The sequence below is a fragment of the Spea bombifrons genome, chromosome 1 (assembly GCF_027358695.1).
Source record: "Spea bombifrons isolate aSpeBom1 chromosome 1, aSpeBom1.2.pri, whole genome shotgun sequence".
Classification (NCBI taxonomy): domain Eukaryota; kingdom Metazoa; phylum Chordata; class Amphibia; order Anura; family Pelobatidae; genus Spea; species Spea bombifrons.
This window is the reverse complement of record NC_071087.1, coordinates 78,869,188-78,891,069: the sequence shown is the minus strand read 5'-3', so window position 1 is coordinate 78,891,069 and position 21,882 is coordinate 78,869,188. Positions and strand designations below refer to the sequence as shown.

Genomic DNA, 21,882 nt, shown 5'->3' with positions numbered 1-21,882 from the left:
CATCATCTGTCGAAAGTCTGTATGACTGAATTGCCACCTAAGTTGTAGAAGAAAGGTAAAATTGCAAAGATGTGTTTTCTCTCTCTTATTTTTTTAACCTATTGATCAAATGAAATGATGGATTATGCAAACAAAAAATGGTATCAAAAGAAAGGTCTTTTCTGAAAAAAAAATTGCGTGGGGACACTAAATATTAAAAAGGGGAATCGTGATTAAACATATAGTAAAAATGTCCAAAAAAAAAGCTTCAGTCACTAGGGTTGGAGAACACCTGGTCGTGAAGGGGTTAAAAATGTAATCAAACTTTAATCTCACAAAAACTTCCAAAACACTATCAGTGTCACACGACAATTAAGTGATCCGAAAAAATGTATGAATGCAGTAAAATGTTACTTGATTAACACATTTTCTAGAAAGGGTTTTGGTATTAACCAGTTCTAGGAATAATGTTTCTAGTGCCAGATTTAGTTAGAAAAGCGCTACATTCAGTCAGTGGAACTGCTGCTCTAAAAATATTGTTCAAAATAATAAATATGACAGTGGATTTTTTTAAGTTTTAAAAAATTATTATTAGGCACTTATTACATATCAGTGTTGGTAAAGAGGGTTATACGGTAAAAAGATTATTATATAAAAAATGTATCTGTATCTTCAAAATATTACAGACCACTAAGGACTAATAAACTACTAGGGTTAGGACCATTTCAACTCGGCACTGTTCTCTATAAGGTGAAACCAAAGCCATCCTTAACAGAATAAAAAGTATCTAACTGGTTAGATAAATCGCCCGCCATACACATATTTGCCTCAAAAGCACTGAGCTAATGTTATCCTGTGCTATCGTTCCATTCTAAATTGATTAATGGAAGTTGTGTTTTAATGCTCCAGTGGAGCGGGAAATTCTCCACATATAAGATTATTTGATAACTTTTATTTTTCCCGTATATATTTTTTTTATCTTCAACAATCTAGCAAAAACAGATAGCTATATGAACAGACAGGGTTAACAGGTTTAAGATCATTATGTCTTATGTTAAACCTGTTAACCCTGTCTTCACATAGCTAAAGACCCTGGAAGGCTTTTACAGAAACCAGCATAAAACGTATTTTTATAAATATATATCAGCAGTTAAGTTAGGTATGTATACAAAGACGCTCTAAATTTAATTCTTAAATGCTACCCCATTTGGAACCTTCCCGCAAGACAAAGGTCGCTTCAATTCAAAGTTATCTTGAAAGTATCGACCATTATTTGAGGTTTACTGGAAAAAAAGAGCATCATCTGAGCATAGGAATACACAACATAATACATGGATCCCATAATGAGGGAAACAAAGATGGGAATTAACCTACTTTGACCTGCAAAATATCGTAGCAGTAAATATCTCCATGCTAGATTAGTAAACAAAAGCAGTGACTTTCATTTTACAGTTTAAGCAATATTCAAAATGGTCAAACTCAATTATAATTTCCCTGTGTTAATAGGTACCAAACTTCAATATGATTTAATATGCAGCATCTTCTGTAAACGTACATTAAACTAAGAGACATTTTTTGCAAAAAATATTTTGATTTGTACCACGTATGATCCACAAGATATTTTATTAAGTATGCTCGCAGCTACCTTGTGCTTTTGGCAGAATATGTAATTATGGTAATTTTCCCTTAAAAGTAAAAAATAAAGCTGTTTGATATAAGTAGAGTTGAGATATTGTGTTTTTTGGATTTGGATATTTACTAGCATGCCTGCAACTACTGGTGGATCAGTGGCCCCGATTTATAATTTCCTAATTTCATAGAAAGTTTTATAAGTGGCTATATCTGCTAAGCAAAATAACAAATTTAATCCCCATCCAAAGTGTGTCCCTTTTTCAAATTAGGCCGAGCTTCTTTCGTTAATTTTTGATGGAGAAAACTTTTTTCTGCGCAGTTCACTTGGGGCAGTTCATTGTTTATTGTTTTGTTATGTACAACTTTATTTAAAAAGCAAAAAGAGACATTCCATACATTCTTTTGGAGCCAGCAGGATGCCGCTTGGCGCTCTTCCCAGACCCATGCTGAAAGAAATGTATCAAATTCATAGAGGGGGAACATTGCTTTGTTAAGAAATTTCTTAAAGTGTGCACTGAAATATCTAACTATGGAGAAATCGGGGCCTGTTGCTATAGTAACAATACCACAGTTTGCCAAGAAAAGACTAACGTGTGCTATACAGCGCTATGGAATGTTCTCTCGTTTTAGAAATGTTAGCATGTGATCACTCCTCTCTCTCACACACACACACACACACACACACACAAAAACAACTTTTAAATGACCTTGTAAACAACAAAGTGGTCAAAACTAAGATTGACAACAACTATAACTAACTGCTGCATGATCATAAATGGGAGAATAGGGTAACACATGTAGCATGATGAAAGAATCCCTATACACTTTATATATCCGTATAGTATACAAAGAATGCTACCTCCACAAAGTACTGTGTCTTTGTAAGAAATATTTATTAAGTAGCGGTTTTTTTTTCTTCCCTGCGGTGGTTTTGCACATAGTTTTTAGTGAAATCTAAAACAGGCTTCATTTAGTCCGTTCTGTGGGATATGCAGTCTTTTTTGTGGCACACCATTACACTTTTTTTTTTCCAAGTGGTGCTTAAATGTACCTTATTGCCTTTATTTCCACGGTTCCAGCAGAAAATACGAAGTCTAATTTCCTGCTATATCCTAAAGCTACTGGGTTGATTGAATTGGAAAACAGCGGAATAGGTGGTTAGTAAACAGATAATGAGTTTTGAATATAATGTTAACTCCAGGTGTTTTGAAATGCAAAAAGGTCTCTGTGACGTAGTTCCAGATCCTCTAAAACTATCATAATGTTGTGTGCGATCATATGAATTTAATGAGAATGATACCAGTGACCTATACACTTGCGTTGTGAGTTTGGTTGTGTTAATGCAGTCACACCTCCCACCAGAATCAGTGATCAGGGACACAAAGTGGATAGACTTATTTGTTCCAAGTGATTAACTATGTATGTGTGCCCAGGAACACTTACTTGAGACAAAATGTAAATAACTAAAAGCAAGGGTAGCCCACAGAGATGCCACTCATAATCAATGGGGGAAAAGGTGCTGTTCCATGTAGACAAAACAGTTTCCAGTTGATGTGGAGCTATACAACTCCCATTATGCTCACCTAGCCTTACACAGACCTTTAAATACTAGTTGATCGTCATGGGGGTTGCAGTTCTGAAACAGCAGCCACTCTAACTGTTGGCTGCCCTTGCTTTTTTTTTGGATTATACTTTATTGATTGATTGATTGATCTAGGAGAAACTAGAGTCAAATTTAGATTATATTGGCTACTGTAAAAAAAAAAGGAAGTGGGATTTTTTTCCCCAGACCTATCCCCTACATCTTTCAGATCCCTTATTATTACTGTTATTTTGTCTCTTCGGGTTCTTCAGAAAATAAACATGTTTAATTGGTAGTGTGGTCTAGTTTTAAATTTCATTTTTAGAAGGTAGCCACCTAATTAATTCATATAAGTTTTACCCCCTAGATGCAAACAACCAAAATAATTATACTAAATAATACAATATCAAATGTTATGTTTAGAAATAGGTAGCATGTTTGCCGTTATTATGGTTACTTAATTTGTTAATTTGCCTATTGTTCCTGAACCCTAAAATATATATATATATAAACATCCAGGTGCTTCATTAATAAAGTCCAGAAAGTCCCTGTGGATTAACCCCTTCATGACCAAGGATGTAAGGGATATATCGCAAAAAAAACTGGTCCTAGAGGACCAAGGACATATCCCTTACGTCATCGACATTTTGCACGTGCAAAGCTAAATCCCAGCTAAATCCCTAAATGCCGGTGAACGAGACATCAGGCTGTCAAATGAAAACACGGTCTCCCCAAAATGTGTTGCCCCGAGTTGTCATATTGAATGTAACAGCGCTGATGTTGCCGGGATAGCCTCATGATGTGGCAGGGATTTGCGGGGTCTCTAAAAGACCCCGACCGGGTCTCCTGCCACAGTAACTCACAGACTGATCACAAAATGCGCGATCAGTCAGTGTACCTGCTTGAACCGGACTGCACACAGCAATCAGAGGGGGGGGGGGATTCTCTCAAATGTAGCAAAAAAATCACGAAGTGCTCAGCAATGTACATAAATTAGTGTAGTTTTATTTCCACACGAGTGGCAACATTTCAAACCAAATAGGGTTTTTCCTCAAACCTGGAGTTTGAAAGGTTTGTAATATTTGTAATCCTGGGCATATAGGGTGGCTTCTAGTTCAGAGCAAGTTAATGAATATATTTTGGGTATTTCTACCCCATTGGCTCTAGCTCTGTGTAACTTATATATGTGTAAAACACATACCGGTATACAATTTTTTTATTTAATTTTAATTATACAAAATAATGTCTTACATTTTTGGAATATTATTTAAAAAGAAAACCCTACTTGTACTAAAAAACGATATCTAATTTGTGTGGGCACCAACTGAGAAAGAGGGACATTACAGTTGAACAGTGACATAGTACACATATGAAAATTGCTGCTGTCCTGTAGTGTAAAGAAAACATTGATGATTAAGGGGTTAAAAGGCAGTGCAGTCCCACGGATTTGGACATAGTGACGGGCTAAAGAATATATGGCCATACAGTGTAACGAAATCCCTAATGTTTATGCTTCAGATTGGTGCTTTTAAATAGTACTTGTTGGGTGTGATTTCTTGCTTAACAAATATTTTCCAATTTTAATGACTTGGTTGTGTAGAACTGTGGCCACAAGAAATTATTTTTCGCTCTGTGAGTCATGTTAGGCAGATAAATAATCCTTCATGGAGCATTGTTTCTTAGTGGGATACACTGGTAAAAATCAATATCACACTAGCGATACAAAGGATTACATGTAATATTATATTACTGACAGCAGGCCCTGTAACATGTAATAATAATGTCAAAGTGACATGTAATTATAGCATGCCTACATTCCACATTGTAACACAATATCGCTTGCACATAGGCAATGCACACTATAAATACTACGATGAATTTTAACTCACATGCTAACATACATTTTTACTATAATATATCAAGACCATGCTGGAAGGAAACAATGCTTGGGGACTTCAAAATCAAAAAAAAATTAAAACTTTGAAATATTCAATACTTCTTGTCAGAGTTTACAAGATTCACTAGGAACACTAATACCCCCTTATGTATTTAATTTGCCCTTAATGCTTATGAACGAAAACCTGTTTTTGTCAGATACAGGACGGGAATAAGAAAAATGGTGCAAAATGCTGTCCATACATGAACAACACAAATTTAACGAAAGCTGCAATATTTTTTTCAGAGTAGAATCAGCTGATGTCTCTTGATACACAGAGCTTAAGGTAACATTGTTAGGTCTACAGAATCTCAGGGCCAAAAGGTCTATCTTAAGACGACAACCACTTCCAGACCGTTTTTTTTCATTATTCCAGAAGTGAGCGATGGGTAATATATTGTATATCTTTCCAGTTGTTGTGTGTAAAAACTACTACCAGCCTTAACCAGCTCCCTGGAACTCAGACAACTGTTGGATATATAATAGCAATATTCAGTTATACAGGAAGGTATATTTATATTACAAGCGGATTCAACGGCAGCCGTTTCCCCTATTACTACCTTTCTGGCTTAACGTAGCTCAAGGACTGTGAAGTATCCGCAGATCCAGATACCTTAATCTTACCCATCGTCATGATTGTTTGTCTAATTCTCACATATTTTAAGGATATATATGCTATCCATAATTAAATTGGCATTTTTAGATTCACCATGATGGTGATCGCAATGCTCGTATTATCTTGTATCACAGTTTTCACCAAGGAAAAGAATAGACTGTTTTTTTGTTTTTTGTTTTTATCTCGGTGATGCTATTTCCACTAAAAGTTTTATTCTACTTAACTCGCATAATAAAATCTGGTGTCAGCTTGTGCATTTCAGCTTACACTGCATATCTTTTTGATGGTGTCAACATACGTTGAGATACTCATATCAATGTTGAGCTGGCTTGACAACAATCCACAATGCTTTTAATTAAGATCCACCTCTGACACTAATCTCTGGGGATAGTGGTCGTAATTAAAATCAAAATTAATCGATATCTTAACTGCGTTTGGGACCAATTTTCACGATTTGTTTAAAGTTAGCTGGAGCGCCAGATGTTTGGTGTATATCACACATACAGCAGTAAAACTCACAGTAATGTATGCGCTGGAATGCACATACATATAAAGTAGTTTGGATAAATAAAATATTCTGGTCTTCTACAGAACTGAGTAATAGAAATATCAATAGCAGATGAAGTGACCCCCACCTCCGCCACAGAAGAAAATAAATCTACGCAAACCACAAACAAATGTTCCTGTTTAGCCATTTAGGATATATGGAGGTATTATCAAGAGATCATTCTTGAAGTGTTACCCAAGGGGTTTTAGGTGGGCGTCTCGACAAACACATCATGCACATGAATGACTCATTGAGTCGGATCACGCTGATGACATTATATGGGGTAGGGCCCCAATTTAGACCCAGTTTAATTTTAATTCACACATTTGTTGGCATATCTGCAAACGCAATGTATATGTTGTCCTTTTTTGTTCTTTACACAATGCTTGGGTGACAATTAACATAATAATTCTATGACACAAAGAAAACCCGCACTGATAATTTGTTTTTCCTTATAGGGGTACTACAGAAGCAAATAAAAATTTAGAGGGGTAAAACTTGTTAACAGTTTGGAAGATTGTAGGATGTTCTAGATGTTTCCTCTGTTTCGTTGGCATTTTGACTCACAAAACTAATCATACCATCCAGGCTAACAGGATTGACAAGCAAACTGCAGAACTTGTCTCTATGGCTACTAAATTCTAAAAGGCATTCTATTAGTTAGAAATCATAGGTTATATGTATGTCATGAAAGATACATGTTTGTATTGTCGGAGTACTTCTATACCTTGGGGTTCCAAATTGTATAAGTATCCTGATCGACCAGTGAGAAATCACACACATTTTTGTATAATAAGATTCCTGTTGATTATGACGCATTATGGATATATTTATATAATTATACCGGAAATAACGCCCTATCCTAAACCAATCATAATACATAAAATAGCTCTATGCCCTTATTAGTAAACATATTCATACAACTAATAGCGAAGAAGGTCAGGCTGATGTATCCAGACAAACCTTGTGCTTAGTATCCAAACAAACTGGTGTTCAGGAGAACAGAATATGGGACATAGGTCATCCTGTATTCTTCCACAATAAAATGATTGTTACAGGCATCTCAATAAATATGCACTTATAATGAACATAGCAAGTCCCCTTTTTTATCTTTTTTTCATGAACAAGAAGAGAAGCTGCAATTAACATGTTCATAGAGCTGTTCCGTTTATACCATACTCCCCAGATGCACACTTATGAACTACATTTATACCAAAAATTACAAATTGCATGTAAGACCATTGCCCCTTAAATCACAGCTACAACAGACAGAGATTTCTGATGAGGTTCTATGTGGTGATAATAAACAGAAACATATTGGCGGATCTCCCCAGGATTCTGATCTACAATACATAATAGATGAGTTTACTGCTTCGACACTAAGCTGTTAATAGCAGGGGCCAAAAACAATGTTATATGGCCAGATCTCGTATAAAGAAAAAAATGCCAAAACTTGCTTTCGATACTGGTGTAAATTTATAAGTCAACTACACCTTGCATCTCAACTGAAGGGTTAGATCTACAGAAGAGCTGAATGCACACGATTAAGATACAGTAATATGTGGAAATTGATAAAGCAAATGAGTCAAACAGAAGACACAAGGGAGATTTCCACAGGCTACGTTGTTATAAGTTTATTTTAAATTTTCTTACTTTTCTTCTCTTACAAGTTTTCAAATCCATAAATGGGTGCTGCTTATGCTTTATAATAGAGTCTACATCAAACAGGGTCACAGAGGGATATAGAGTGAGCAGATGGCAAAAGCAAAGACACATCAACGACCAGGTAGCCCTTTTAGGCTGCCATTTTATCCCTTCTGATGGATTATCCCTCGAGAGACCAGTCCACGCCCACAAACCCATTTCGTGTGATAAATTCTATATTGCAGAGCAATGAAACACATATTTTGCAGTCTGTACAATTGATGTGTTAATTATTTTGTGGTAAATTGGTCATTCATATATTAAAATAAAGTACCTCATTGTCACCAGAGAATGTAAAGTTTCTCACATGATGAATAGCGCTGCAGTGAAATAGGCTTGGTTATTTCCCACACACACAGATTGCCAGATAATAAGAAGACCTCTTTTGGCTGAAGACTACAATGGTGTTGAAGGTTCTGAGTGCTCTCTATTTTCCTGTTTGCAGACCAGTTCCGAAAAAAAATAGTCAATATAATAAGATAATTCTACAAAAAATTCTAGTAGAAAAATTCTACTGTTGTCACCAAAGCCCCTCAAACTTATAACATTTAACTATAATATAGTTTGTGTAAATTTGTTGCTTTCGGTTGTACTAAACACTGTTTAATTACTACCTTCCCACAAAAAGGTTACGTCCATTCTCCCTGTACAGAGGACTCAGCCACCACAGCAAACTCTTTCATCCGTCCTGTGGAACCCCAGTCATCTTCCAATCATTCCTTCTTATATATCACTTGAGATCCAGCTGAGCTGGAGGCCTCATTAACTGATAATTAGCAATCACGAACAAGTCCCTTAAACAGTGCAGTGCTAAAGGACATTCTAAACACTTAACAACAAGTAATAATCAACTAAAAACGAAATAGGCTACAGGCTTTTTGTAAGAGAAGACATAGGTCAAAGCATGCAACAAGTAAAAGAAGATTTATTCTTAACCCACCATCATTGGTCTCCTCTGACACCATCATGTAAGTGGGAACTTCACTGTCTCTCAAATATTAGCAAATAAAATACTTCACAGGCAGGGAATGTGGGATTGTATAGGGGTCAAGCACATTTTATTCATCAACAAGCTGAAGAGGCCTGAGAAAGGTTTGCTTCGTAACAGGACAATAACGTGCTGCGGTAATTAAGGTATGTCATTTTGTATCCAAAACTTCAGACACAAAATAGGAAGAGGGTTTTTTTTTTTTATTAAATTGGAATAAATATTTTGTACTTACTTTTTTGTCAGATGTGACTAAAAAATATAAAATAATGTTTGGAAGGTCTAAAGAATGCCTCTTCTCTTTACAGCAACAAAATATATTTCAAATATTTATTAAGATTCATGTGCAGACAAGCACAGGGAGGTGAGATAATGACAATGATCGGTTTTCTAGCAATTACTAAATGTAACATTGGTTTTAATTCAAATGTCCTGAAAGCCTATAGTAGGCATGTGTAAGTAGAGCAGAAACTGGCATCTTAACAATATAATAATACACACTACTTTGGATTTTTTGTTTGATATTACCCCTACATTGATGCCTATAAGAGGTGCTAGTGATACAAACCAGTGCGAAGAAGCTGTGAAGATATATCTTAAATGGTAAATAAACTCATTCTCAAAATAGGAACTTTATTTTTTTTTAAACTATTTTTATCTATATATTTAACTATCTCTTGCCAAGGCTTTAGGGTTCAATTGAAGACGAGTTGCAATTCAAAAACATTTGAAGGGCCATCCTACTGCATTGTGGGAAATATCACATTTTTATATGATTTCACAGATTTCACCGTCGAGTACGATACAGTTTTTTTTCTTTTATAACTAACGTTTTCTAACTAATTTCATCGCGTAAACTTTTTCTGTATTTTGTATTTTGTAATTTTTAGATTCCAAATAATCTTTCCATTGAAGGGAAATAAATAGTTCCAGCCACCACCTTTCCTAACCAATTCCTCAAAACATGTTTGTGAGTTGCCCATAAAATATTCTAAAAAAAAAACAAAAAAAAAAAACGTTTTTTAACAGCACAAATAAGTTTTGCCTTAATTTGTGGACAAGCCAAAACATTTGCTATATAACAATTTATAACCAGAGTAATCACATATTTATGGCCCAAATGAATGACTTTCCAGACCAGAAATGCATTATCTTTGTAAAATCGCTAATTTGTAAAATGGTTTTTATTCCCCTATTATTTTTTTTTAAATCATGTTTTTTTACGTGATTTCTGGAAGTCTATTCCACCTTTATAAAGTGACATCATTTTTCAAAACCGTGCAGACCACTGCAGACCAAAGCAAACATTAGCACAAGACATCTCAGCCATGCCAAAGTGTGTATGTCTAGATACTGTGAAGAAGACCTTTTATTTGGCTTGACCTTCTCAGGGTTTTGTGTCACAGTAAATTTTGTTACATTTGTTGTTTTTTTTTTAACGGGAAAAATTAAACTAATAAAAGCAGTTCTCCTATCAAATGTATTTGCATTCAAGACAAAGGTCTGTTTAGAATACTGAAAATCTATATAATAATGAATATGAATTATTTTCGCTTTTTATATTACTTTCTATCTTAGAGCACGTTTCACTTTTCTCATTTTTATATTTCGAGAGAGCCATTTACCTCCATTTATAGGACTCATAGGACAAGCAGTGATCTATTTTATTAATGATGTTTTGGTCCCTTGGGTCTACCGTGATAAAGGATCGCAGAGGAACAACATGTCTGTAAATGAAAGACATCACTCAGATACCTTTACGTTCCAGAACTGTTGTATATTGTAAAATCTCTAGTATTATACAACCTAAATTAAATGTGGTTTTTAAATTTCCTGTTTGTCTGTATTATTTTAGCTAGTTAAAGGAGAAGGAATTATAAAATATAGGATGTTTCATCGAAAACATGTTTTGTCTGTTTTTTTACTACATTCACTAATACTGGTGTTTTTTTTAAGGCTACTATTTAAAAAATGGTTGGTGGGTTGGTTGGTATTTAAAAAAAGCCATTGAGCTAACTTTAATGTTTTTGTATAATTTATCTTTAGACTTAAGAGGGTTCCAGGGAACAACTCTGGGGACAAACAGAACCCAGGGACAGAAGTCTGTTCCAAGAAAATGCGAACACCTATCTAGTATTATATGCATTTGCTCCGATGAATAATAATAATAAAACAATTTTTGCAACAGATTTTCCCTAAAAATTTACCTGATTCTTATAAGGCAAAATTATGGTTTCCAATAACAGATGCTGCACCAAACTCCTGCACATATATGACGAAGATCCCAAAATTAAAATGTTGGTGAATGCTTTGTGATCTGGGCTAAAGCAGGGAAATTAAAGAATTTTTAATTTTAAAGGCATTTCATTCTGCATTTCTTAGTTTGTAATTAAGTACGAATCAGCCAATGGGTGTAATGATGATATGTATGGAAAAGTAGATTCTTGCACGTTTTACTCTTTTGTAAGAAAATGTCCCTCAGGTGTGATGTGAATGATTTTTCCACCGAGAATAACATGACAGACAACTTCCTACACCGAAGCTGAGAGCAAACAACATTGGCTGCAGATCAAAGGAATGTGTGTACATTGCTACAAAGAGGCTATCATGTCTACCAAGGAAAATACAGAAGAAATTAAAAGGAATAGCAAGGCTGGGGGTACAAGCTCCTATTGTAAATGGTTGTCAGGTACAGCATGGGTTCCCAAGTCATGCTACACTTACAGCAGGGGACTATGTTAAAGTTGGTGGTGGGCACAGGGAACGTGCTGGTGCTTTCTAAGTAAATGGCAATAAAAATCTACTAACATGTTTCCACGCTTGGTCCATACCATACGCCCCGTCAGTGTAAGATGGCAGATGGCTATGGCTAGCAACATTTATTTAGCAATGTGCTTGCGAGACGTTTGGTGGTATATGGATTGCTATTGGGTCATTTAGGAAAGAAAGGGAGTCAGATACACCAAGATACACTCTGCTCTGCAGAGCCCCCACATATTACATATGAACTGCTGCTACTACAGAAGAAGATTATCACTTCTAAGGAGATCCAGATTATCGACACGCACACAAACATTTATACATATACCTAAGGTTGCTACTATCCAAAATGAAAGATTCCAAGATTATCTGTTTTATGTTTTCATAAGACTATTAATTACGAATAAATGACAGAGGAACACAGAACTTAGTGGTACCATTCAACCCATCTTGGCTGAATGTCTTTTAATGGTTTGACCATGAGTTTTTGCCCTTACTCTCTTTTGTACGTCCTGTGTTCTTGCCGTAACTAGTAGGTCCTTGCAAGACAAAAAAAAGTAAGTGAAGGTTCTTAAGACAACCTGGTCCTCAAAACACAGAGATTAAGTATCTATCCAATACCTCCACTTTTCCCAGACTAAAAACTCAAATTAATAAACCCACAACCACAGTTGAAGATATGGGGTATATTAGAAAATTGTGTTTCAGAACAAAAAGCCTCATGAGTTACAGATTCACAGTAAAAGCAATTTTCCCTGGCAATAATCAGTTTTTAAAGATGTCAGATCTTTAAAGCAGCTTTATTATTGTTATTATCTTTCATTTATATAGCGCCGATAAGTTACGTTGCTCTTCTTACAATACATACTGTACATTCAAAGAGTATGACAAATCTAAAATTAACAGATAAATTAACGATAAATTAGGCAAAGAGAGCTCTGCTTGCAAGCTTTCAATGTAGAGGGAATAGGGGGTAGGAAAACATGAGTATAAGGTATAGTAAAAGAGGAAAAGATACTGCCATAGACGGATATGGGTGTATTAGTGGCAGATAAGATGATAATAGGAGTAAATATTGAAGCGCACACTATACCTCTTATAATTTTGAGGATGGCTCATGATGAGAAAGCGGTCTCTAATAAGTGTACTTATGGATACTGTATAAATGTTCCACTCTTGATAAAAGGCTGCTTTTATTAATTCAGGGTACTATGCATGACACAGAACACAATGAAAGGTACAATGCTGACCAGCCTTACACCCAATCAATGCACATCCAGAACAATACGTACGTGGCATGAAATGGGGAAATACAAGTAGAAACACCCATCCCCTTGTTTATCTATTGTTTTTTGGGGAGCACCGTACAAAAAAATGGTAAATTAACATTTTTGCAAAGTCTAAGCCTATAATCATCACCATATATACACACACATGGGGAAGAAAAATACCTACCTACCCGTGAGGAATACCACAAAACTCATCCCTTCCCAGGGACTACATTTTCTAGGTAGTAAGACAAATGTATCTGTACCAAAAATGTAATCCTTGTTTACTCTATTAACCTTAATTACAAAGGAAAACTTGTATATTTAGACTTTATAAGACACTTCTTGACCTTAGTGTGTATTCTCGGCGAGTAGTCATGGCATTATTGGGCATTCAAGTTTAAGCAATAAACCCTATATCTTTAGATGTCAGAAGCTAAAACAGAACATAAATTAACACATGTAAGTTAAGGTATTTTTCAGTAAATACCATAATATATTTGAATAATGAATACACCGCGTAGAAGAAAAAATATACTGCAATGTTTTTATAAAATATATAACCAGTTAAATATCTTATTAGCAGCGGCTGACCCTAATAATCTAATTTATTTAATGCATGAAACATGTATTAATAACATATATATATATATATATATATATATATATATATATATATATACACACACACACTGTCAGGCAGTCACATTTAATTACAACAAGTAATTTAAATAATATAAAATTATTATGAATATATTAACATGCACAAAATATTTTTAAAGAATTGTGATTTATTTGGTTACTCTGACAATATGCTCTTTGGAGGAAGGAACTTTGTGGACTTTGTTGCCAGTGCGTTCTCAGTCCGGTGGGTGAATCATGTCCTTAATTGCGTACGCTGCATGCACTTGTGAACTGTGATCTGTGATCCGGAAACTGTACAGAAGCCAAGGGTTCTTGTTGCAGAAGACACTAACTTGTGTGTATTTATAATGCATTTCTTTCCAACCTACAGTCCTATGTGCCCACTTCCCCAATACCAAGCAAAATAAATAAATAAATAAATAGGATTCACTGCATTATACTTAATAGGAGGATTTATAAAATTCATTTTGGTGAAAATACTAAAAAAAATATATATTTTCCCAAAGATTTTCAGAAAAGCATTTGATGCTCTGGGTCCACTCAAAATAGATTTACTTGTGCCAGCATGGCCTAATTTTAGTGCAAAATTGAATTATAATACACGATAAAACAATGCTAAAAAACAATTGAATGCCTACTATGAATAATTATGGTGCAGTTCTCCCTAACTGTATTTTGGGTGAATATAAGACTTTTTTAATGTCTGTGTTCCTTGCGCCTTATATTCCAAATGCAATAGACGGCGATTTACTTCTACATTGCTTTCTGCTAAAAGTTTATTGCAGCATATTCTGAAAAATATTATGAACTCCAATGGGGCCAATTTTATTTCTGGCACAAAACAGATACTAAATCAAAGTATACAAATTAGACAAAATTACTAAAAACAATAATCTATTTTGTTTTGTATTTGCTCTGCTTGCACCAGGGTGCAAATGTTTGAAAAGTTATATCTTCAAAAAGAGTGATTTAGCCGGCAAAGCGAAACGGGTAATCTACTGAAACGCAAATAACAAAACTGCAAAATTCACCTGGCTGTTTTTAAGTTACTATTGGAGACTTTTTATTTGACGGCATCCATTATTTTTTATTTTCGTCGTGCTAAATGCTCCATGGGGCTTATTTTCATTAATTGCCACAGTTACCAATTAATACATGTTACAAAGGATTTACAAGTTTACCTGTGAAGATTGCTATCATGAAATATGGTAGAAAAATAATAATTAAAAAAAAAGGGAGCAGGATGAAAGGTTTCTTTTTTTTTTTATTTATTGGATTTTTTTCCCCCTGAAAACCTGTCCTGAACACAAGTAAGTAAGCAGCGCTGTTTTTACTGATCGCTATCAGTGTGTTAAATTATGTGAGGTGCTTAATCCTCTCAGACTGTTCTCTTTTCATTTAATAACTCAAGCACTTGGAAAGCAGCCGGCAGGATCTAGAAGTGCGGAGCAAAAAAAAAAAAAAAAGGCTTCGATCCATGCCAGAGCCGGACCTGGGATTCTTTAAGAATTCTAACATATGTTGAGCATTTAACTGAACAAAAGAAATATCCCAGGCCTGCAACACAGACGGGAGGCAGAAACCCAAAACTGGGACAAGGAATAAGAAAAAAAAAAAAAAAAAATGTGAAGTAATGTATCTAATAAAATCCATATGTGAAGTAATCAGCACAGAAAAGGAACTGCTTGCAGACAAAGAACCATGTACCACAGTCTGAGCTATACTGAGACAAAAATAGTCTCAGTCATTAAACTAGAGAAGTAGTGTGGTGATCATAGTTAAATGTAACTTTTTAGTTGCAGTAACTCCTATATTTTATTACAAACTTTAGAGAGTTGAATCTTTTACTGGTTTCTTAGCATTGCCAAAAGGAAAGTACATTAGATTTTAATTGAAGACTTTTTCTCTCTATATTTTTTCTTTCTTTGTTGATTTGTTGGGGAAATTATATTGTAATTCAAATACAACATGAATATGCATGTTTGGGGGATCCACGGTATTATAGCATCCAATAGTCCTTCTAATAACATATTTACTATGTTTTGGAATGTGCGTGAGTATGGATGCACATTATGGACATAATTAGTTGAGTATTGAGTATTACGTGATTCATGTATCTATTATTCACAATAGATATATATCTATTGGCTATCTATATATCTAAACATATGCTTTGGCTCCAACTTTATCGTCTGAGTTTATGGTTGGGGAAAACTATGGCTACATTCACTATAGATAGTGATACGCACCTCTGGACAAAGTGTCAAGCACCATAAATGTAAATGTTGGTGTATATTAAATAACATTATCTGTTAAATACATAATAGAAACTCTACTTAAAGTTAACAGACTGCTGTGATTCGTATTTTGTCAAGATCCGTATATTTTGAAGAAACCCATCAAATTGTGGTTTTTGTTATAAATTTACACACGAATAAATCTATAACTGCCACATTACTTTGACCATGCAATGCAGACAAATTGTCTGTATAATCTTGTTTAAAAATGTCATGGGTTTCTACATTTATTCGTGGCAATGAGTACACAAAGTAAAAAAGAAAAATACTGATGTGAAATATGCATGAAGGGCATGCATGAAGTTGGGTATACATTTCAGCGCAAGAATATAGATCAATAGTAATGTTATGATGCACATATTATAATCATCTTGACTGGCCTCAGTTTTGATCGCACTTTTAAGAATGTATGAGAATAATGAACATTTATGTCCAGAAAGCAACACCATCACTAAAGGATCCATTCATCTACTCAAACGTATGAGAGCACATATCAAATGAAGACACAAAATGGTTCACTTACCTGGATCTATGCTAGAGGAGGAACTAGTGTGATACAATCCATATGGAATCCCCGCACATACCACATATTACGCAACACGCACATATGATTCATGACAATATGTTCCACACAATCCGAACACCAGTTCTAACAATTCCTAGCACACAACAAGCACACTAATTATGTCAATGCATAAGAAGCGAATGGATTGTGTGTGCTAGTTCTTGCGCAACACACATATGCATTGTGCCAACATGCGCTACACAATGCCAACCTATGCCATGCAGTGCACATTAAGTCAGCACTCAAAATAGGCAACATTAAACAATTTGATTAAAAGCAGACCATGAAGCCACATGAAAGAGTTTACAAACATCATATATTATATAAAGAGTGCCGTGGAACAGAAAAATTTGGGAAAATATGTTTTTGTATTCCTCTGGGAGCACACTGTAAAAAAGGTGCTTTGTGCATTGTTTTATACGTGCATACAACTTTCCATCACATGCTTTAGTACCACAAACGAGTTAAGACATTAGGGAAAGTTATATGTCTCTAGAGCTTCTCGCTGAAGCATGTGAAAGAAGATCTTGAAAAATACAGAATGCCTTACACCCAGGGCAGGGAAAAAAACAGCTAGCCCTGCTGCCCAGCATAGACAACTTAAAAAGTTATCACTATGAACTTGGCGCTCAAGTAAGAAAAAAGTAAAGGATGCCCAAACAGTACTAACGTTTTGTCTGCTGTATGTATGCCAGCAGTCTACAGAAAAGGTAGGATAGTCCTCCAGCTATCCAGAAACCACTTTTTATTTCTAGTACACTCGGAATTGTCGTTTTGCTTCAAGCAAGTCCTACAAAAACGGATTCAAATATTCTGACCCACAGAACGTCCACATACAAATACTTACCTTACAGTTACTCGATATGTATTAATTGCATATTAATACATATCGTTCATAGTTACTAAGTTTGTGGGTTCTTGTCATTTACCACTTAGTACTGAGAACTGCGTGAAGTTTTCAGCTAGTTTCCACACACAGCTATATAGGTGTACATAGCAACATAGAATTTGATGGCAGATAAGAACCATTCGGCCCATCTAGTCCGCTTGTTAATGGTACTCACCCTCCACGCCCCCTTCACCATTTCACACACTCACACTTACCTTGGGTTGCTCTTGTTCCAGTAGACTGCATATCGATCAGATATCACTTTGCTGGGGTCGTCTGTCCAGACACAGACCCAAATCAGGGCCCCTAGAAGCAGTGGGACCAAGGGCCCCATACTCAGGGACCAAGTATTGTGCTCCACTCACAATGGACTCCCTGGCCCCATGTCCGATGGTTATCCTGTATAAGAGTGTTTCAAGAAACAAGTGGATAGGCAACACTTTTACAAGTAGTTGTCCTTCTTTGACTGTCACTTTCTCTTTCTGCCCAGTCCCGGGGCAGCTTTCAGCTCCACTCCATGGTGTCTCTCTCTTGTGCACCAATAATTTGTCTGGCTGTCTTCCTTGCAGGACACTGTTGGGTTTTATTCAGACCAGGTACGTGCAGCAGACTCCGGCTCAGCACAGTCTCTCTCTTCGCTTTCATGGTCCGGAGCTCAGGAGGAATCAACTCCTGAGTCCGGGATATGGGACCAGTCAGGACATCCTAAAGGCCAGGAAACAAACCAATCCCTGAGGGAGACAGAAGAGGGACCAAACAACAGGTATCAAAAACAATGCTGGACCCAAACTAATGTTCACAGTGATAAGGACAATTCTGTCACGGACACCAGCACCACTACTGCTACTGCCAAACCCCCTCTGTCCTCACTCCATCCACACACCAAAGTGCTCCCCTCCCCTCTCATTGCATCCCCCTCTAGCCAGCCCTCCTCTCTCCTCCCTTAGACTACATCACTCCTGTCCTATTCTCATACTGCATCTAAATGGTGCTTCAGCTTCTCATCAGCTTTGCTGCGCCATCTAGTGGATGCCAGCAGAAATTCTTATACCCTAATGCACACACAGCACACCTCCTTTTTTTTCTTTGGATTACTTTTTGTTCCCCCAGCAAATTTACTGCTGATCTAATTTCAATTGGCTCAGTAACCGAAGGCTGGAAATGTATTGGTTTCTACAAGGAAATACATGAAGTTATATTGTTTCACCCTACAGTAAAGAATAAAAGTACTCTTCCTGTATGCCTTAATTTTCTACAAAAAAGATGTAGATCTGTTACCTTCTAAGCCACCAATAGCATTAGACATTAGTCTAACAGCAACTCCATCAGATATTTTGGGGTCCCAGGCGACCCCATAAACAAACGATGCATATACTTTGTAAGTAACTTCCATTTGCATTGTTCAAACTGGAAAAAGGGTACTTATCAAAGGGAGAGACCGCCAGTGCAGAACTGCAGATGCCCTCGTACTCCGTGGCCCTTCACAAATGCTGCCTACTGCCATGCCTGTGAAACCCATTACAGTAGACAGGCCTAGATTAGCCATTTGGCAAACCTACCTTTCCATCCTATACTGCAAAGCCTGGAGTTGCATGTACATCATTTATCAGTTGCTGGCCTTAAATAACCAGGGCTGATTTTAAAGCCCAGTCTAGCCCTGACAGTGTTATATCATTATCTGTTTGCATAGGGTGTACAAAAATAAATACATTTTCCAGATGTCCTGCAGTGTGTTTTCGTGTGGAAAATGTCTCCCCTGCTTTCTGGCCATGTCTCCTTTCATTACCTAGCATACTAGCCTGGGTCACAGCAGGATGCTGTACAGAAGTCACTTAGATGGCTAGCATAATGGGGGCCACAGCCCCCACATTACGATGGGGCCCCAGGGGCAATAGAGAAATTGGCCCCAGGCTGGTCCAAAATTTTTTAAAAGGGTCAGTCTGATTTGGAAAAGCAAAGGGTTAGAATGAGTGTGTATGTGTGTGTAAGAGGAAATGATTGTTAGCATGAATGCCTATGTGTACAAGTATGTTTCCACGAGTGTGTGTTAGCATGAATGTGTAAGTGTGTGCTAGAGAGAGTGTGTAAGTGTGTTGTTAGTTACCGGGTGGGGATGGAGGGGCCAACAGAGTTACTTGGAAGGCCCACAATGCCAGCATAGTCAAACTGCCCCCTCAGTGTTTCATTGCTTGTTTTTTTAACCAGTTGTTTTTTTTTGTTTGCTGAAGGGTGATGTTTAACAGGCCAGCTGATGTTGATGCAGGCTCCGGCACAAGGATCATCTATAGTTGTGTGACCCTGTGCATTAGTGTAAGTGCATGGGGTCATGAGACGGCAAATCAGGGTTATTTAGAAAAGGTGATTTTAAAATGTGGTCTTATCACCATAGAAACCTGCTGACGGGACAATTCCAGTGGCTGTAATGGGGATGTTTCAAACTTTTTTCTTGAATCAATTTGCGTATATAACCCCAACATTCACACAACAAACACCTGATATCCCTATAGTTTCTGCATTTTTCCACTTATGTATATTGAGGCGACCATCAGTGGGCACTACATCCGTGGGTACTGCCCCTTAACAGTTTTTTAGGGTAAGTGCATTGCATATTTTGTGGGAACTAGTTAAATCCCCAAAAGATAGGAGTTAATTAAAATGCTACAAGTTTGCTCAATACCCCATTAATATTGGACAGAAACTATAACCTAAGGTGATGTTATGGGTAGAGCTGGGTAAAAAAAAAAAAATACCATTCTCTGAAAAAAAGAGAAAAGGCTTGTTTCCTGCGTTGTGTTTCCAGACATCACAAGCATGATGATATCACAACATATGCCAAGTTTCCGTAAATGTTACATTTGCAAATAGCCAACGACCATCAATTTTGCCCATCAGGTGAGAATGAACTTATAATTAAGCAGGTACTATCACAGAAGTGATTTAGATTTTTCTTCTCAGCTTTAGCAGTGGTTGAACCGTTTTCCAATGCACCTTAATTCCAGGTAATTTATCTTCAGAACTAGTAACACACATCTTAAAACGCTACTCACCAGTTCTGTGATTACCAATTACTAAATGTTCTTTTAAACAATATGATAAGTGCAGTCCCCTCTGCACTTTTTGCTTCCTATTAATTCTTCAAGATAGCTTTATGCTCTCCACAAGGCTTCTTGCATTCATTTACAGTGTTTACTTTCACTGGAAGTCTATTCTATATATCTACTACCCTTTTTTGTAAAGTCAAATGTTTTGATTTCTCCCACAGTCTTCCACCCTCCAGCTTTAGAGTATGCCCTCTAGTTCTAGTACTCTTTAGTACTCTTTAATTTAAATTGCTTCCTTAATTACATTTTTTGCATATTTGAATATAATATATCTCCCTTTTAGAGTGTACATTTTAAAGTGTCTATGCCTTTCCTTATATGGCAGTTTAGTGCTCTATCTTTGAATTCACTCTAGACTAAGTTTTTTTCTGACGCCATGGTCTCCAGAACTCGACACTGTATTCCAAATGAGGTCTTACCAGTAATCAACATATTTTTCCCCTGGTACTGATACCTCTTCCTATGCAATAAGGCGTCCTACAGGCTTTCCCTTCTGCTTTAATATACTGCCTGCTTAAGTTATTTGAAATGATAACTGCTAAGATTGTTGTGTCCTAGATGCATTATTTTACACTTGGTTAAACTTTAGTTCCTAACAAAAGGCCATTTTGCCAAGCACAGCTAAATGGCTCCCTGATTAGTTTACCTCATCACCACACACAGTACATCCATATATAGCAGTTAATAGAGGTGCTTCTACTCAGAGCCGGCCTTAGGTGTTCTGGCGCCCTGTGCGGACTACTCCTCTGGCGCCCCCCCATGCAAAAAAAAGAAAGGAATAAAAGTTTGTAACAAAACCCCAATCACTATATACTACGCCAAACATTGATGTGGTGTAGGCCTACCACTTCATTGTCTGGCTTAGTAGTAGGGATGCACCGAAACGAATTCTGGACTGTAACCGAAAGTGCAGCATTTACCTGGCCAAAACCGAATATGACCCCCCACACCATAAAAAAATCAAACACTTTTATTTAAAGTAAGTAACACACCAAAATAGGACAAAACAATTAAATAACAATATTATATATATATATATATATATATATATGATTAACAGCAATCACATTCCTATCATGCCCAGGCATACCCAGATTCCAGGATGTACTCGCAGACTTGGCATGATAGGAGTATGATTGCCCTATCTACCCCTTCTCACTCCCTTCTGCCCTATCTACCCCTTCTCACTCCCTTCTCCCTATCTACCCCCCTTTCCCCTGTCTCACTCCCTTCTCCCTATCTACCCCCTCCTAACTATCTACGCTTTCCCTCTTTGAAGTTCACTTACCTTTCAGGAGTCCTGCGGTGGGGGTGCAAGGCCTCTGCCTCCCAGCTCTGCCACTGTATGGAACAGTATAGAGTTATGGGAGTTA

General features: G+C 36.6%; 1 protein-coding gene across 1 annotated transcript in view; it reads right to left on the bottom strand.

The window, feature by feature from the left end:
- The window catches only part of EFNA2 (ephrin A2), a 75,188-nt gene extending 56,909 nt beyond the window's left edge, over nt 1-18,279 (bottom strand). Inside the window, exon 1 of the mRNA XM_053464969.1 lies at nt 17,624-18,279. Coding sequence (XP_053320944.1) covers nt 17,624-17,742 — 119 coding nt within the window. The 5' untranslated portion in view covers nt 17,743-18,279. The remainder of the gene's footprint in view (nt 1-17,623) is intronic.
- Nucleotides 18,280-21,882: the final 3,603 nt, after the last annotated feature.